The 20,272-nt window shown below is 41.9% G+C and overlaps 1 protein-coding gene across 1 annotated transcript; it reads right to left on the reverse strand.

Moving 5' to 3' along the window:
* Nucleotides 1-2,325: 2,325 nt before the first annotated feature.
* Nucleotides 2,326-19,983, reverse strand: LOC120046845 (tumor necrosis factor alpha-induced protein 3-like). The gene is made up of 9 exons (XM_038992397.1): nucleotides 19,653-19,983; nucleotides 18,287-18,628; nucleotides 9,769-9,959; nucleotides 7,439-7,580; nucleotides 7,050-7,220; nucleotides 6,671-6,851; nucleotides 5,649-6,436; nucleotides 5,134-5,348; nucleotides 2,326-5,008 (listed from the first exon to the last, which is right to left on the reverse strand). The coding sequence occupies exons 2-9, from the start codon at nucleotides 18,591-18,593 to the stop codon at nucleotides 4,730-4,732; spliced, it is 2,274 nt and encodes a 757-aa protein (XP_038848325.1). The 5' UTR covers nucleotides 18,594-18,628; nucleotides 19,653-19,983; the 3' UTR covers nucleotides 2,326-4,729.
* Between the last annotated feature and the right edge of the window lie 289 nt (nucleotides 19,984-20,272).

Consider the following 20,272-nt stretch of genomic DNA (forward strand, 5'->3'; position numbering starts at 1 on the left):
TTCTTACCTGGGAATATTGAAGACTCATGTTAAAAGGAACCACCAGCTTTCATATGGTCTCATGTTCTGAGCAAGGAATTTAAACGTTAGCTTTCTTACATGGCACATATTGCACTTTTACTTTCTTCTCCAACACTTTGTTTTTGCATTATTTAAACCAAATTGAACATGTTTCATTATTTATTTGAGGCTAAATTTATTTTATTGATGTATTATATTAAGTTAAAATAAGTGTTCATTCAGTATTGTTGTAATTGTCATTATTAAAAATCAGCCGATTAATCGGTATCGGCTTTTTTGGTCCTCCAATAATCAATATCGGCGTTGAAAAATCATAATCGGTCGACCTCTACTCCGCATGTGTGGTTCCCACCGCGAAGCATGGAGGAGGAGTTGTGAAGGTGTGGGGGTGCTTTGCTGGTGACACTGTCAGTGATTTATTTAGAATTCAAGGCACACTTAACCAGCATGGCTACCACCATTCTGCAGCGATACACCTTCCCACCTGGTTTGCGCTTTGTGAGTCTATCATTTGTTTTTCAACAGGACAATGACCCAACACACCTCCAGGCTGTGTAACGGCTGTTTAACCAAGAAGAGTGATGGAGTGCTGCATCAGATGACCTGGCCTCCACAATCACCAACCTCAACCCAGTTGAGATGTTTGGGATGAGTTGGACCGCAGAGTGAAGGAAAAGCAGCCAACAAGTGCTCAGCATATGTGAGAACTCCTTCAAGACTGTTGGAAAAGCATTCCTCATGAAGCTGGTAGAAATGCCAAGAGTGTGCAAAGCTGTCATCAAGGCAAACTTTGAAGAATCTAAAATCAAAAATATAATTTGATTTGTTTAACACTTTTTTGGTTATGACATGCTATTTCAAAGTTTTGATGTCTTCACTATTATTCTACAATGTAGAAAATAGTAAAAATAAAGAAAAACCCCTGAATGTGTAGGTGTGTCCAAACTTTTGACTGGTACTGTATGTGTGCGAGAGAACCAAGATGCTTTGGAAACGTAATGTGGATGGTTTAGCTAAATTAAGAGAGTCAGTGTGGTAGTGTTTAACTTCACTTCGGCACAGTCCCATACTGTATGTCTTCACTGGAAAACACCCCACACATCTAGTGATAAAATCACTGTACAAACAGAAAACACAGAATGTCATTTTTTACAACTAACCATTGAGCAACATACAGTCATCTACATAAGTGTGAAATGTGGGGATATGTAGAAATACACTATATATCAACACAATCGTATGTGGACACCCCTCCCTTCAAATTAGTGGATTTGGCCATTTCAGCCACACCCGTTGCTGAGAGGTGTATAAAATGCTAGAGATGTTATGGGAAGTGGAAACGTCTAGGAGCAACAACGGCTCAGCCGCGAAGTGTTAGGCCACACAAGCTCACAGAACGAGACCGCCGAGTGCTGAAGCACGAGGTGCGTAAAAATCGTCTGTCCTCGGTTGCAACACTCACTACCGAGTTCCAAATCGCCTCTAGAAGCAACGTTAGCACAACAACTGTTCGTCGGGAGCTTAATGAAATGGGTTTCCATGGCCGAGTAGACGCACACAAGCCTAAGATCCCCATGCACAATGCCAAACGTCGGCTTGAGTGGTGTAAAGCTCACCACTATTGGACTCTGGAGCTGTGTAAACATGTTCTCTGGAGTGATGAATCACACTTCACCATCTGGCAGTCTGGTGGACGAATCTGGGTTTGGCGGATGCCAGGAGAACGCTACCTGCCCCAATACATAGTGCCAACTGTAAATTTTGGTGGAGGAGGAATAATGGTGTCGGACTGTTTTTCATGGTTCGGGCTAGGCCCCTTAGTTCCAGTGAAGGGAAATCTTAACGACACAGCATACAATGACATTCTAGACAACTCTGTTTTTCCAACTTTGTGGCAACAGTTTAGGGAAGGCCCTTTCCTGTTTCAGCATGACAATGCCCCTTTACACAAAGCGAGGTCCATACAGAAATGGTTTGTCGAGATCAGTGTGGAAGAACTTGACTGGCCTGCACAGAGCCCTGACTTCAACCCCATAGAACAGCTTTGGGATGAATTGGAAAGCAGACTGCGAGCCAGCCCTAATCACCCAACATCCATTGCCCAACCTCACTAATGCTCTTGTTGAAAAGCCTTCCCAGAAGAGTGGAGGCTGTTATAGCAGGAAATGGGGGGGACCAACTTAGATGTTCCACAAGTAGGTGTCCACATACTTTTGGTCATGTAGTGTATGTTCTATAGAATTTGACGCGCCTATGTGCAAACACACACACACACACACAATTGAAATAAGCAACAAGAAAATGTCAGGTTTTCTTAATAAAAATAATTCATTTCAGGACAACATATAAATACGTATTGAAACGCACAGTACAGATATTTGATATTAATAAATACTTAACAAACAAAACAAAGCTTTTCATACAATACCCTATTATTGACAGGTTACACAAAAATGTCTCACAACTTTTGCATGTTTTGTGTAACATTGGAATGTCCCTATGTATGTCAAGGAAAAGTACCAGAGCAGCTTATTAAGTATTGTGCAGTATGTAGTGGTCTGAATGGGGTTCAGACCCATAACCAAAGAGCATGTACTGACAACTAATTACCCTTGTATTATATCATATTATATTATATTATGTGTATCATCTGCTTAAAGCGCAGATCTATATCTAGGCTGCCATAAGCCTAATCAACAAAATGCATTTTTTGCAGGCGTCAGATAGGCATATTGAACAGATGTCAGATATGCATATTGAACAGATGTCAGATATGCATACTGAACAGATGTCAGATATGCATATTGAACAGATGTCAGATATGCATACTGAATAGATGTCAGAAATGCATATTGAACAGATGTCAGATATGCATACTGAACAGATGTCAGATATGCATACTGAACAGATGTCAGATATGCATATTGAACAGATGTCAGATATGCATACTGAACAGATGTCAGATATGCATACTGAACAGATGCCGGATATGCATATTGAACAGATGTCAGATATGCATATTTAACTGATGTCAGATATGCATATTGAACAGATGTCAGATATGCATATTGAACAGATGTCAGATATGCATATTGAACAGACTTCAACGATGCCTTAGTTAAGAGGTCAAATCAATGCTTTGTAGACGATGGCACGTTTTTTGGCAGGAAGGAAATGTCAGTTCAAATATATAGGTTTAAAAGAAGAAAACACAGGAATGCCAGTTTTATATCAAACAGAGTAGTAGAGTGAGACATCGTGTGAGCACAGCAGGTTTCAGCAGAGCCCCTACGATAAAGAGGTACTATACTGCAGGCCAGGTTCTATGGGTGGTGAGGTATTTTACTGCAGGCTTGTATTTGTATTTATTATGGATCACCATTAGCTGCAGCCAAAGCAGCAGCTACTCTTCCTGGGGTCCAGCCATGCCACAGCTACAAGGTATGAACCAAGCTAAGGGCTGTGTTGCTGTTTTTCCCCACAGGTGTTTGTTAACGTCCTCCCTCCCTCCTCTGAATGAGGTGTTGAGCTCTACGGGGACTTCTCCTGCCTTTATGTTCTCCTTCCTTACCTCCAAACACAAACTCCTTTCCTCACTGGCAATCCCCTTAGACGAGATCAACTGAACTCTGCTCTCATCTATAAGTAACTCATTAACTAGGAGTCTGTGTGAAGGTAATTGCCCAGCATTAACACATATAGAACATACTGTAACGTGGTACAACTCTCAGGGCAAGCGCTAACTTGGACTTCTACAGTAGAGATACAAAAAGTGGTCGACAGCAAACAAGAACACAACAACATATGTACTGCCTGTAGACATCTATGTGGCAGTGGGAGAGGTTGAAAACAAGAACACAATAACATATGTACTGCCTGTAGACATCTATGTGGCAGTGGGAGAGGTTGAAAACAAGAACACAACAACATATGTACTGCCTGTAGACATCTATGTGGCAGTGGGAGAGGTTGAAAACAAGAACACAACAACATATGTACTGCCTGTAGACATCTATGTGGCAGTGGGAGAGGTTGAAAACAAGAACACAACAGCATCTGTACTGAGGTTGAATATTATTGAGTTTTAACTACTGTTTTTCTCTGTCATGTAACATAACCTCTACGTTTGACTTCTGTTCCAGTAGCACCATTCAGTACTTAAGGGTCCTGCCCACTCACAATCGCTCAGATACTGTACATTAGCTGTCTAGGTAGGTACAGTTTTGACTGTACCTAATCCTGTTTAAACCACATTTCTACTGACCAAACTCTCATTTTGTTAGTGGTCGTGATGGCTTTGGCACAACTTTGCAGTTGTCAGAATTTTGGTCGATGAGGTTCTTAAACAAAAGCTGCAATTTATCACATTATTGTGTCGGTGACTAGCTGCTTGATAGATAATTGCTTGGCCGTATTATTAAGCAGCTTACGTATTGCGCTTTTTTCAAGATACAATCAGTAGTCCAGCATGATACATACTGTACACGTTGTCCGTTGTCTGACACGTATACCTCACCTTTCATCCTGTACACGTGGGATAATAATAATTGCACTAAGAGGTATTCTGCCGGCCATTTCTACTGCCCCTGCTCTTTTCTCTTCATGAGCACATGTTAAAACGGGCTTCTGGCCTTATGGTCACTAGTTTCAGAGATGCATTGACTAGCATGGTGGCACAACCATTTTAATCTTCCCCAAACCTTTGGGCTCACCCCATGTAGACCTGCTTAAAGTGGTCACATTCGTTACAGAAGCCTTGCTTCTCTATGTTGGCATAGTGGTCACAGCCTTGGGCTTTACAGCTCTGCTTCATCGTCTCCTTAGGTGCCCCTGCCCTCTCCCTGCGGCTCTCTCTCTGCCCCCGCGTGGCCCGGCACTCTGGACACAGGTCTGTGCAGCCGGGGGAGAAGTTACTGCAGCCATTCCACCTGCACGTGGCCTGGGTCTGGGTCTGTCTGGGTCTGTCTTGTTCTGGTTTAGCAGTTCGCTGCAGATAGAGAAAAACAAAGAGGAAACAAATCATTCTACACTCTGAAACTGTAAAATTGATTTGCAATTCAAGATGTGGTGTACAGCCACTGGGCCCTGTGTGAGAGGGAGGGAGACACTCACCATGACCAGCGGAGGGGAGTGGGCACTGGGAGCCCTGGTAGCATTCTGGTTGAACCTGGAGCTCTGCTCGTTAAAGAAGCACTTGTTACAGTAGCCCTCCAGCATGGTATTGCCCATGGCCCTACACCCCGGGCCCTGACAGCGCGAAGCATTCTGGAAGCCTGCCTCCGACGCGTGGCGAGTCTGGATTGGAGCAGGAGGAGGAAGAGTCGCTACTGGAGGAGATAAACCCAGAGAAACCACATGTCAAACTCACATATGACCACACACAATATCAACTATTCTTGAGATTCAGGTGAATTTGCAGCTTTTCCAGTTGTGTCTGGTGTAAACATCGAGTTAGTTTCATGTTGTTTCTAAGTATACTGACATAAGTAGACGCAGATAAGACATGACAGCTGTGGCTTTTGATGTGGCCTGATTCCTTTAGATTAAATCTATATATTTTGCTGGGACATGAAAAGAAAAGCATTTCTTGTTAAAATGACTAAGAACAAGCATCTGGTTAGACTTACGGTGGTTGGTCTGATAATCCATATAGCAGATGGTGCAGAATCCACACTTCTGTTGAGTCCCAAAGAACTGGCATCCCGACCTCTTACAGGGCCGGCCCGAGCACTCAGATTCCCTGGGCGGGGGCTGGGTCCATAATGACCCAGAAGAGGACGCTGCTGCCGGCGGCTGGGGCTCCTCGCCCCGCTCTGTGCCAGTACTCTGGAAGCACGGGGGGCACAGTCCGTTAAATATCCTGAAGGCCTCCTGGTGGCACATGCCGCACCTCCCTGGTGCATTCTGCCGGCTGTTAAAGCAGCGTTCACACAGACCATTGTGCTCCTTGCTGCGGGTGAAAACGCAGCCAGGCATCTTGCACTTCATGGCATGGGTTTCGCTGTAACGGCAGGACGCTGAGCGCGGTGGAGCGACGGAGAGCGGGCTGGATAACACCGCCAGGCAGCCAGGGGGGCTGGGCCGTACTCTACTACTACACCCCGGCTCACAAGCCTGACTACCGCCTTTCGTAGGGGCAGCCTCTATCCTCCCGTTGGGCTGGCCCTGGCGTTTCTCAAAGCACTCGTGGCAGTGTGGCTGGGTGTCCACGGAGACGTAGAAGGTGCACCGTGGTGTGGCACATCGGATCTCGATGAGGGACAGCTGAGACACGGAGAAGGGGGGTGGTCTATGGGGGTGGGGGGCGGCCCACAGTTGGTCCTTGTCCTCCTGCCAGCGCTTGTACTCGTGGTTGACCAACTGGAGGTAGTCCTCCATCAGGTTCATGTCCTCAGGCAGGTTCCCTTCATCCAGCCTGGGAAAGGCAGCACGCAATACACTCAATACTACTGATAGGATAATTATACACCTCTTGGCCAGGCCGACAGGTCGTCAATAATGACAATTGGTTCTCAACTTGACCCACCCCAATAAATAAAGTACTATTATGCCACAAATACTTTTTAAAAACAGATTTGTATTGTGCTTTTTAAACAGTGCTTTACATCCTGTTCTCTATCATTCTCCATGCCTCTAGCGTCCCACCCACCTGGCAGCATTGATGATGCGTGTGGTATCGTAGCCCAGTCCAATGACAGGGATCTCCATCAGCATTAGGTAGTCCTTCAGAAGCCTCTCCTTCTGCGTCTGCTCCTTCTCCATCAAGAAGTGCACGTTGAGCTCCTCGAAGCCCCCGCGGCCCGGGTTGATCAGCGGCACTGCTCGGATCTCTGAGGCACACAGTCATAATGATGATAAACAGTAAGTAGTATATAGCTAGCACCTTTCTGGGACACAATGACACTGTACACCAAAACAGCACAATAAATGATCCAATTTAGTAAGATGTGGAAGATAGGTCACATTCCCCCTCATCCTACAAGCACTTCTCAACACAGTAATCTATCAACGACGGTTACTGTTCACACCTGGGCCACTGTCTTTGATGGTGATGAGGGGGGCAAAGTGCTGGGAGTCGTAGCCGAGCACTATGGGGTACTTGTAGCACTCCCTTGGAGGCCAGTGCAAAGGCAGGTAGATGCCCCCCACATTGAGGGGAGAGAAGGAGGAGCAGGACCTCATGCTGCGCAGCACCTGGTCTGTAAGGATACAGCCATGAGTTAGTCACTGAACACAATACAGCACACTGACTGCTTCTACTGCTGTAGTAGACAAACCTACAAAAAGACAGCACACTGACTGATTCTACTGCTGGTGTAGACAAATCTACAGAAAGACCTACAGAAACTGCATATACGTCTGGGTTTGAACTTCTGATGAACTGAGTGATGAGAGGCTCCATTGAGAAAGGCTGTACCTGCGATGACGATGATGGGCCTGCGGAGGATGTTGGAGAGGATAAAGATGTGCATGTCCTCCAGGGAGTCAAACTGCAGCCCGTTGCTGCTGGACACAGGCGAAGCCATCTTGATGATCTTCTCCCATTCCTCCTCCCAATTCTGACAGAAGAATAATCAATTACAAACAATTTAGCTGCTTTAAACATCATGATCCTACTAACAGGTGATACTACTAACAGACCTGGGTGATACTACTAACCACCCTTGGTGATACTACCAACAGGTGATACTACTAACAGAACTGGGTGATACTACTAACAGACCTGGGTGATACTACCAACAGGTGATACTACTAACAGACCTGGGTGATACTACTAACAGACCTGGGTGATACTACTAACAGACCTGGGTGATACTACTAACACACCTGGGTGATACTACTAACAGACCTGGGTGAAACTACTAACAGACATGGGTGATACTACTAACAGACCTGGGTGAAACTACTAACAGACCTGGGTGAAACTACTAACAGACCTGGGTGAAACTACTAACATACCTGGGTGATACTACTAACAGACCTGGGTGATACTACTAACACACCTGGGTGATACTACTAACATCGCTGGGTGATACTACTAACACACCTGGGTGATACTACTAACAGACCTGGGTGATACTAGTAACAGGTGATACTACTAACAGACATGGGTGATACTAGTAACAGGTGATACTACTAACATACCTGGGTGATACTAGTAACAGGTGATACTACTAACAGACCTGGGTGATACTAGTAACAGGTGATACTACTAACAGACCTGGGTGATACTAGTAACAGGTGATACTACTATCAGACCTGGATGATACTACTAACAGACCTGGGTGATACTAGTAACAGGTGATACTACTAACAGACCTGGGTGATACTACTAACAGGTGATACTACTAACAGACCTGGGTGATACTACTAACAGACCTGGGCGATACTACTAATAGACCTGGGCAATACTACTAACAGACATGGGTGATACTACTAACAGGTGATACTACTAACAGACCTGGGTGATACTACTAACAGATGACACTACTAATATACCTGGGTGATACTACTAACAGACAATACTACTAAAAGGTGATACCTGGGTCAGAATATGTCAAACACTTTCAAATACTTGGTTTGCACTTGATTTAGTTTGCCTGGTCCCCAAAATGCTAACTCCAAACTAAATCAAGCACACATCTTACTACACTTTTCAAGTATTTGACGTTATGTACTTAGGCCCAGGTCTGCTATAGTAACACCATCCTGGTCGTAGAGGAGGTCTGCTATTCAAACACAATCCTGGTCGTAGAGGAGGTCTGCTATAGTAACACCATCCTGGTCGTAGAGGAGGTCTGCTATAGTAACACCATCCTGGTCGTAGAGGAGGTCTGCTATAGTAACACCATCCTGGTCGTAGAGGAGGTCTGCTATAGTAACACCATCCTGGTCGTAGAGGAGGTCTGCTATTCAAACACAATCCTGGTCGTAGAGGAGGTCTGCTATAGTAACACCATCCTGGTTGTAGAGGAGGTCTGCTATTCAAACACCATCCTGGTTGTAGAGGAGGTCTGCTATAGTAACACCATCCTGGTTGTAGAGGAGGTCTGCTATAGTAACACCATCCTGGTCGTAGAGGAGGTCTGCTATAGTAACACCATCCTGGTCGTAGAGGAGGTCTGCTATTCAAACACCATCCTGGTTGTAGAGGAGGTCTGCTATAGTAACACCATCCTGGTTGTAGAGGAGGTCTGCTATAGTAACACCATCCTGGTTGTAGAGGAGGTCTGCTATAGTAACACCATCCTGGTTGTAGAGGAGGTCTGCTATAGTAACACCATCCTGGTTGTAGAGGAGGTCTGCTATAGTAACACCATCCTGGTCGTAGAGGAGGTCTGCTATTCAAACACAATCCTGGTCGTAGAGGAGGTCTGCTATAGTAACACCATCCTGGTCGTAGAGGAGGTCTGCTATAGTAACACCATCCTGGTCGTAGAGGAGGTCTGCTATTCAAACACAATCCTGGTCGTAGAGGAGGCCTGCTATCGTAACACCATCCTGGTCGTAGAGGAGGTCTGCTATAGTAACACCATCCTGGTCGTAGAGGAGGTCTGCTATAGTAACACCATCCTGGTCGTAGAGGAGGTCTACTATAGTAACACCATCCTGGTTGTAGAGGAGGTCTGCTATCGTAACACCATCCTGGTCGTAGAGGAGGTCTGCTATAGTAACACCATCCTGGTCGTAGAGGAGGTCTGCTATTCAAACACAACCCTGGTCGTAGAGGGGGCCTCCGTTCCTCACCATGGTGCTGTAACGCAGGCCAGTCTGGGTGAACTCCTGAGACTGCAGTAGCTCTGTCTGGAAACGGGCTCTAAAGTTGCCTGTTTCGGTCTCCTTGAGCACACTGTGCAGGGCCTTCCTCAGGACCAGGTCTGTGTCCTGCACCCCCAGCATGTACTGAGAGGCAGCATGGAGAAGACAGTTCCCATCTCCTGCAACAGACACAAAGCCATGACATATGGGGGTAGATATTACATACAGGTGTAGGCTCTTAATTTGATCACTCTTTTGTTGCTGAGAATTTATTATGTTCACGCATTCAAACTTTGTAGAGTTCCATCTGGTTTGATCCAGGCATGTAGAGTGGAGGGTAAGTTTATCTACAGTGCCGTTACTAATACAACTCTTTACTATGATTCTGTGTTTGTGAAATACAAACTTCCCATCTTCACATCACCACAGGTAAGACTGCGAGTTATTAACAGCAAAACTATCCATCGCCGACAAAGACCTGTATCGCTCTGAGAAAAAGGAGGAAAAGAAGAGAGGGGATTTCCAGAGCAGCTCTCACAGCACTCTTTAGGCATCCGTTATATCTGACCACCATTCATCACCTTACAGAGGAAATATAAAACGGCCTGAGAAAGTTTGATGTCACAGACTATCAGCACTGTTGGTTTGTTACATCTGACCACCATTCATCACCTTACAGTGGAAATGATGTCACAGGCTATCAGCACTGTTGATTTGTGTGGTGTACTTTCATCATTTGTCATCATGCCATACAACATGGCTAAAACAGACTGGACCACTAGGCCAATGACACATACAGTATTGGTTTAAACTCTAACTGTAGTTTAATTAGGCCGTCATATGCTCCCTTGGCACGTTAACACTAAAACAACCTAAACTAAATAAGAGAATGAAAAAACAGCCTTCAGTGATGACTGGAGAGGGTGACAGATGGGCTAAATGAGTAAATCAAGTAAAGTTGCATTTGCAGGTTTTAATCCAAGTTTAAGAAATCAATGATAAACCATCTGGCAGACAAACCGTTTGACTCTTACTGCAGGGAGGTGGGGTCTTTTTGTCATTGTAACAAAATGGGCCTAAAGCATTTGAAATACCCTGCTGCCTGCCACACCAAAGAGAGGAATTTCCCTGGTTGTGGTTCTCTGTGACTAAGTGCCGTGAAGCTGCCATTTGACTCTTTCTTCCCCTTGTCAGCTACTCCAGAGACATCAGAGACATGTGGCCCTGGACTTTCCAGAGGGGCGGTACTTGGCTCGGCTGGAATGTTTTCTATTCACGAGCTTCACCAACAACCAATAGAGATCTCATTTTCGTATTTTACACCCGCATATTTCTTTACCTAAAAGAAGAATTTCTGAGTTCTGACACTGAATACCTTCTGCCTTCCTCTTTTTGTCTTCCGCCATGTTGAATACACCAGTCTGGGTCTATAGAGGTGGACAGCGTGTCGAATACACCAGTAGAGGTGGACAGCGTGTCGAATACACCAGTAGAGGTGGACAGCGTGTCGAATACACCAGTAGAGGTGGACAGCGTGTCGAATACACCAGTAGAGGTGGACAGCGTGCCGAATACACCAGTAGATGTGGACAGCGTGCTGAAAACACCAGTAGAGGTGGACAGCGTGCTGAAAACACCAGTAGAGGTGGACAGCGTGTCGAATACACCAGTAGAGGTGGACAGCGTGTCGAATACACCAGTAGAGGTGGACAGCGTGCTGAAATACCAGTAGAGGTGGACAGCGTGTCGAATACACCAGTAGAGGTGGACAGCGTGCTGAAATACCAGTAGAGGTGGACAGCGTGTCGAATACACCAGTAGAGGTGGACAGCGTGCTGAAATACCAGTAGAGGTGGACAGCGTGCTGAAAACACCAGTAGAGGTGGACAGCGTGCTGAAAACACCAGTAGAGGTGGACGGCTTGCTGAAAACACCAGTAGAGGTGGACGGCGTGCTGAAAACACCAGTAGAGGTGGACAGCGTGCTGAAAACACCAGTAGAGATGGACAGCGTGCTGAAAACACCAGTAGAGGTGGACAGCGTGCTGAAAACACCAGTAGAGGTGGACAGCTTGCTGAAAACACAAGTAGAGGTGGACGGCGTGCTGAAAACACCAGTAGAGGTGGACAGCGTGTCGAATACACCAGTAGAGGTGGACAGCGTGCTGAAAACACCAGTAGAGGTGGACAGTGTGTCGAATACACCAGTAGAGGTGGACAGCGTGTCGAATACACCAGTAGAGGTGGACAGCGTGCTGAAAACACCAGTAGAGGTGGACAGCTTGCTGAAAACACCAGTAGAGGTAGACAGCGTGCCGAATACACCAGTAGAGGTGGACAGCGTGCCGAATACACCAGTAGAGGTGGACAGCGTGCCGAATACACCAGTAGAGGTGGACAGCGTGCTGAAAACACCAGTAGAGGTAGACAGCGTGCCGAATACACCAGTAGAGGTGGACAGCGTGCTGAAAACACCAGTAGAGGTGGACAGCTTACTGAAAACACCAGTAGAGGTAGACAGCGTGCTGAAAACACCAGTAGAGGTGGACACTGTGTTGCGCTGTTTTTACATACTGTATGCTCTCAAATATTATACCTTTGTAATGTGTATCACTATCATACCCTTGTAATATGTGCATTACTATTATAACTATGAAATATGTATTATAAACTGGTTGTTTTGAGCCCTGAATGTTGATTGGCTGAAAGCCATGGTATCTCAGACCGTATACCATGGGTATGACAAAAAAGTACAATTTACTGGTCTAATTACGTTGGTAACTAGTTTATAATAGTGATAAGGCAATAAGGTATTTGTGGTATATGGCCAATATACCACGGCTAAGGGCTGTGTCCAGGCACTCCGTGTTGCCTCTTGCGTAAGAACAGCCCTTAGCCATGGTATATTGGCCATACACCACACCTCCTCGGGCGTTATTGCTTAATTATAACTATGTAATATGTATAATAACTATGTACATTATTATAACTATGTAATATGTATTATAACTATGTACATTATTATAACTGTGATATGTACATTACTATTACAACTCTGCAAAATGTATTATAACTATGTAATAGGTATTATAACTATGTAATAGGTATTATAACTATGTAATATGTGTATTACTACTATAACTATGTAATCTGTACATTACTATTATAACTATGTCATAGGTATTATAACTATGTAATATTACATTACTATTAAAACTATGTAATATGTACATTACTATTACAACTATGTTATATGTATATTACTACTATAACTATGCAATAGGTATTATAACTAATATGTACATTACTATTATAACTATGTAATAGGTATTATAACTATGTAATATGTACATTATTATAACTATGTCATAGGTATTATAACTATGTAATAGGTATTATAACTATGTAATATGTATATTACTACTATAACTATGTAATATGTATATTACTATTATAACTATGTCATAGGTATTAAAACTATGTAATATTACATTACTATTATAACTATGTAATATGTACATTACTATTACAACTATCTTATATGTATATTACTACTATAACTATGCAATAGGTATTATAACTAATATGTACATTACTATTATAACTATGTAATAGGTATTATAACTATGTAATATGTACATTATTATAACTATGTCATAGGTATTATAACTATGTAATATGTATATTACTATTACAACTATGTTATATGTATATTACTATTATAACTATGCAATATGTATTATAACTATGTAATATGTAAATTATTATAACTATGTCATAGGTATTATAACTATGTAATATGTATATTACTATTACAACTATGTTATATGTATATTACTATTATAACTATGTAATATGTATTTTACTATCATAACTATGTAATATGTATATTACTACTATAACTATGTAATATGTATATTACTAATATAACTATGTAATATGTAAATTACTATCGTAACTATGTAATAGGTATTATAACTATGTAATATGTATATTACTACTATAACTATGTAATATGTATATTACTATTATAACTATGTAATATGTATTTTACTATCATAACTATGTAATATGTATATTACTACTATAACTATATAATATGTATATTACTACTATAACTATGTAATATGTATATTATTACTATAACTATGTAATATGTATATTACTACTATAACTATGTAATATGTATATTACTACTATAACTATGTAATATGTATATTACTACTATAACTATGTAGTATGTATATTACTACTATAACTATGTAATATGTATATTACTACTATAACTATGTAATATGTACATTACTATCATAACTATGTAATTGGTATTATAACTATGTAATATGTGTATTACTATTATAACTATGTAATATGCACATTACTATTATAACTATGTAATATGTATTATAACTATGTAATATGTATATTACTATTATAACTATGTAATATGTATTATAACTATGTAATATGTATATTACTACTATAACTATGTACATTACTATGATAACTATGTAATATGTATTATAACTATGTAATATGTACATTACTATCATAACTATGTAATAGGTATTATAACTACGTAATATGTATATTACTACTATAACTATGTAATATGTACATTACTATTATAAGTATAATATGTGCATTACTATAATAACTATGTAATAGGTATATTACTATTATAACTATGTAATAGGTATTATAACTATGTAATAGGTATATTACTATTATAACTATGTAATAGGTTTTATAACCATGTAATAGGTATTATAACTATATAATAGGTATACTACAACTCTGTAATATGTATTATAACTCTAATATGTATTATAACTATGTAGTATGTATTATAACTATGTAATATGTACATTGCTATTATAACTATGTAATATGTACATTGCTATTATAACTATGTAATATGTACATTGCTATTATAACTATGTAATATGTACATTACATTACTATTATAACTACGTAATACAATTTGAAAAAGTAAAAATTATGTTTTTTGATTACTATTCTTTCAACAATTTGAGGTATAATTGGAGCAATAGCTTTCTTCCGTCAGTAAAGGGAACATTCCAACCGAGCAACAACAAACTTCCGCTCAGCTCACCTTGATCATGTTCCATCTGGAGGTTGAATCATACTGTACAAAACACACATTTCTGGTAAAAACACACTATGCTTGTTGTGTTGTCAGAATCCTCATGTGTATACTGAACAAAAATATAAACGCAACATGCAACAATTTCAAAGATTTACTGAGTTATAAGGAAATCAGTCAATTGAAATAAATGCATTAGGCCCTAATCTATGGTTTCGCCATGACTGGGAATACAGATATGCATATGTTGGTCACAGATCCCTTTAAAAAAAAAGTAGGGGCGTAGATCAGAAAACCAGTCAGTATCTGGTGTGACCACCCTTTGCCTCATGCAGCAGGACACATCTCCTTCACATAGACTTGATCAGACTTGATTGTGGCCTCTGGAATGTTGTCCCATTCCTCTTCAATGGCTGTGTGAAGTTGCTGGATATTGGTGGAAACTGGAACACGCTGTCATACACGTTGATCCAGAGCATCTCAAACATGCTCAATGTGTGACATGTCTGGTTAGTATGCAGGCCATGGAAGAACTGGGACATTTTCAGCTTCCAGGAATTGTGTACAGATGCTTGCGGCATGGGGCCGTGGATTATCATGCTGAAACATGAGGTGATGGTCGCGGATGAATAGCACAACAATGAGCTTCAGGATGTCGTCATGGTACCACGATAAAATTAAATTGTGTTAGTTTACCGTAGCTTATGCCTGCCCATACCATAACCCCACCGCCACTATGGGGCACTCTGTTCACAACGTTGACATCAGCAAACTGCTCGCCCACACAACGCCATACACGTGGTCTGCGGTTGTTTTGAGCCCGGTTGGACGTACTGCCAAATCCTATAAAACAACTTTAGGTGGGTTATGACAGAGGTGGGTTATGACAGAGAAATGAACATTTAATTCTTTGAAAACAGCTCTGGTGGACATTCCTGCAATCAACATGCTAATTGCACACTCAAAACTTAAGACATCTGTGGCATTGCGTTGTGTGACAAAACTGCATATGTTATTGTTTCCAGCACAAGGTCTACATCCTCTACCTCTCCTGTCCTCCTCTACCTCTCCGGTCCTGTCCTGTCCTCCTCTAGTCCTCTACCTCTCCTGTCCTTATTCACCAGTCACCTTACGCAATGGATTCATTCCAGTGAGTCAGCAGCCAGCCAGCCAGCAACAGACAGAGTGGTCCTCCTCAGTCTGAAAGTCATGGCTGCTATGTCATTCATAGGAAAAGCTACTCTTTACCAATATTTCCCAAATCAAGGTCTGGCTGGGCCCTCCAGAGACTTCTATATTTTCTAAATCAAGGTCTGGCTGGGCCCTCCAGAGACTTCTATATTTTCTAAATCAAGGTCTGGCTGGGCCCTCCAGAGACTTCTATATTTTCTAAATCAAGGTCTGGCTGGGCCCTCCAGAGACTTCTATATTTTCTAAATCAAGGTCTGGCTGGGCTCTGCAGAGACTTCTATATTTCCCAAATCAAGGCCTGGCTGGGCCCTCCAGAGACTTCTATATTTTCCAAATTAAGGCCTGGCTGGGCCCTCCAGAGACTTTTATATTTTCCAAATTAAGGCATGGGTGGGCCCTCCAGAGACTTATATGAGGAAATTCCACTCACTCAATAGAAAGGAAATATGTATCATGTCAAGGGTCTTTCTGGATTGGATTTACAGGAAGACAAACTTCTCTAATCACTATAATTTTACTGGAAATACTGTAGTTTCAACATATAGGGAAAAGACAATAGCCTTTGATTCACGTTTCATGTACTGTTACTATGGTGTGACTTCTTGACGCACGGATCCCTTTAGCGGGATCATTTCATCAACAACCGCTGAATTGCAGAGCGCCAAATTCCCAAAAAATTGCTAAAAATATTTATATTCATGAAATCACAAGTGCAATATAGCAAAACACAGCTTAGCTTCTTGTTAATCCACCTGTCGTGTCCGATTTTGAAAATATGCTTTACAGCGAAAGCAATCCAAGCGTTTGTGTGAGTTTATCGATCACTAGACAAAACATTACGAACACCTAGCAGCAATGTAGATTGGTCACGAAAGTCAGAAAAGCAATAAAATTAATCACTTACCTTTGATGATCTTCGGATGTTTGCACTCACGAGACTCCCAGTTACACAATAAATGTTCCTTTTGTTCGATAAAGATTATTTTTATATCAAAAAACCTCCATTTGTTTGGCGTGTTATGTTCAGTATTCCACAGCCTTAGGCAGGTCAGCAAGGGTTGACGAAAATTCCAAATAGTATCCGTAAAGTTCATAGAAACATGTCAAACGTTTTTAATAATCAATCCTCAGGTTGTTTTTAACATAAATAATCGATAATATTTCAACTGGACGGTAAACTATTCAATAACAGAGATAAAGAAAATGTTGAGCTACAACTTTCGCACGCATGAACTAATGGAAGAACATTCAGCTATCCACTGACACGATTTGATAAATCTCGCTCATTTTTCAGAATAAAAGCTTGAAACTATGTCTAAAGACTGTTCACACCCTGAGGAAGCCATAGGAAAAGGAATCTGGTTGATATCCCTTTAAATGGACAAAAGGCAGGCAATGGAACAGTGATTTTTCAAAATAAAAGGCACTTCCGGGTTGGATTTCCTCAGGTTTTCGCCTGCAAAATCAGTTCTGTTATACTCACAGACAATATTTTGACAGTTTTGGAAACTTTAGAGTGTTTTCTATCCTACTCTGTCAATTATATGCATATTCTAGCATCTGGACCTGAGAAATAGGCAGCTTACATTGATAAGATATTACCCTCAATAAGACAATACACCTAATAACCTGGTTATATATCCACCTGACAATAACATTCCATCTTTGCAATGATTCAATGAAATGACATGATTGACATGGTAACTAACCCGCGTGTGAGTCAAGACAAGTGGGGTTGTTCGTTGTATGATTTGTGAATAAAGGTCCCACTCACTTAGCTACTTATTGAGAGAAGGGGTATACCTAAACCTCCACTGCAAAGCAGACAGAAACAAATCTTTACAGAGTTTGAATTTGTCAACAGAATTAACTCGGTCAACATGGTCTTTAGAACAATGGAGGGGAAATTATCAGTATGACATCATAGAATTTCTGCTTTGGGATGTCCCACATAATTACCCTAGACGTTATGATCTACAAAGACTGTACTGTAAATCTTCAGAGTCATGTTAGGTAACAGTCAAATCAAGAGCTGATAATGGTCATTCTAAAAGTGACACAAATCCTCCCCCCCTCCCCCCAAGTTACTCTGCTGAAAAAATGATCTTCAGTGTCAGGGTCTTTTAAACTCATTTGACAAATACCTCCTACCTTCCTACTAGAATGACCAACAAGGGGAACAGAAACCCAAACCAAACTAATACATTACCATTGGTCCTCAGTGGTACCATTTTCTTGACCTCGAGGCACCAGTTGAGCTTCTTCTCCTGCTCTAGGGAGCTCTGCATGGCCCTGTCCAAGATGGCTGCCTGAATGACCTGTTGGAAGGCCTGAGGGAACTGGCTCATGCTGATCATCTCCAGTGTGTACCGGTGCATGCCCCGCAGGTGGTGCATCAGGCTTTCACTGCCCGCCGGCTTCACTACATCGTTGGGCACCCGCTCCCGGATCTTGACCGCTTTCAGCAGGTTACTCACAAAGAGGAACTTGGGCAGGAAATTCTGTCCCTGGGACATGGTGTTCACCAGATGTAACGTGTACCAATGCAGAACTGAAGAGTAGGAAAACAGTTGTTGGTTGGTTTCATTGGCAGCAAGTGGTTCTGATCACTGGACTATATGGGACACTTCTAATACTAGAAAAGGGGGGGTCATGACTAAAGACAAACAGCTTTTGTGTTCTTTTCCAAGTTAGAATTCCCCCACAACCTCTGTTGCCCCAATGGGACTGAGGCACCCTCTACAAGCTGATGGTGATTTTTCAGACCCTAAGCCAAAGAACAGCTGTAGGCAGGGGCTAGTTTAAAAAAAAAGGCCCACTCACAACCACCATGACAGAAAAGTCATGCTTCGATAATACTGGCCATGATTGATGCATAAGAATTGCACAGAATGGAACTATTAAAAACCATAACAGTTCTTTCCATTTGTCAAATTGGAGGACCATTGAAACAGGAACTTGTCAGTCAGACATGACTTATAACATAACAATAGGCTCTTATGATGTTATTGAAGAGGTACCTAACTACAATGTGATAAAATAAGATGGTGCATATAATATACAGTGTATACATGTACAGTGACAACAAACTTTTCAAGCATCCTTCATCAATTACAGTATAGCCTACCTTGAAGGCGCATAATGTAATTGTAGAATAACCTCTAAATAGCTATGTAATAAGGAGTGTCGTTCTTTCGATATTGGCAGACTTTGGTCAGAGCACGGGGAATCGTGAGCGCTGCAGTTGACACAAAAGACAGTAACAGGAGCCTGCTGACTGACGTTCGAATTACTTAGTCCATTCCTCTGACAGCAACGTTTGAAACATTGTAACATTGCATCGCGAGTATTGTCATAAACATAGTTACAATGTAACATTAACTATTAATTCCATATTTAATTGCTTGAGGGTGACGTCTTCGTAAACAATGGCGCCCACCGACGTGCGCAACCTCGGTCTGTCTCCCCAGAAACACAACAATGCAACGACTTATAGTATATAGATTTCAAACGCTAAAACGAAAGTGAGTTCCAATTATTGATAGAGAAACATATAGAATATGAATGAATATTACCTGTACACTAAGACCACCAACAAAGCCCTAAGGATGCTCCTGGTAGTCCTCTGCCACTTCTATCAGGGTAACCGCGGCAGTCCAAACAGCGCCATTCAGCCTTCTTCACAATCAATTATATGTTGGTATGTTTACTCTATAGGCTGTCAAAGCACAGATCACGTCCTCCAACTTAATGTAGTTCATGTAGATTGCGGAAAAGCCCAGGCAGACAAAGGGGATTTCCAGTGTTAGGGACTTTCCACTTATCTCTCACAGCCTTCAGACGCAGTTACATCTCACACACATAGGGGGTGTTTGAGCAAAGCGCCATTAGGCTACGTTCTCTGGGTCGTGTTGGTGACGAATAGTGCACTGAAATGCATGGTCCCACCTACTGTGCACAATGGAGGCGCGTCAGTGAGCACAAAGAGGGAGTGTCTTTTTTTAATGAGACAGCTAGCCCTAGAATAAATAATTATATTGGACTGAGATAAGTCATAAATCTGACCTAAATCCTGACTCACGATTAAAATGTAGGCGTTGGCCTACATACCCTAGTCTTATTATGGGAGAAATGTATTTCCACAATCCTATGCATTGCCATGAATAGAATAGAATGGAATAGAATGAAATGGAAT

Source organism: Salvelinus namaycush, chromosome 4 (genome assembly GCF_016432855.1).
Source record: "Salvelinus namaycush isolate Seneca chromosome 4, SaNama_1.0, whole genome shotgun sequence".
NCBI classification, from domain to species: Eukaryota; Metazoa; Chordata; class Actinopteri; order Salmoniformes; family Salmonidae; genus Salvelinus; species Salvelinus namaycush.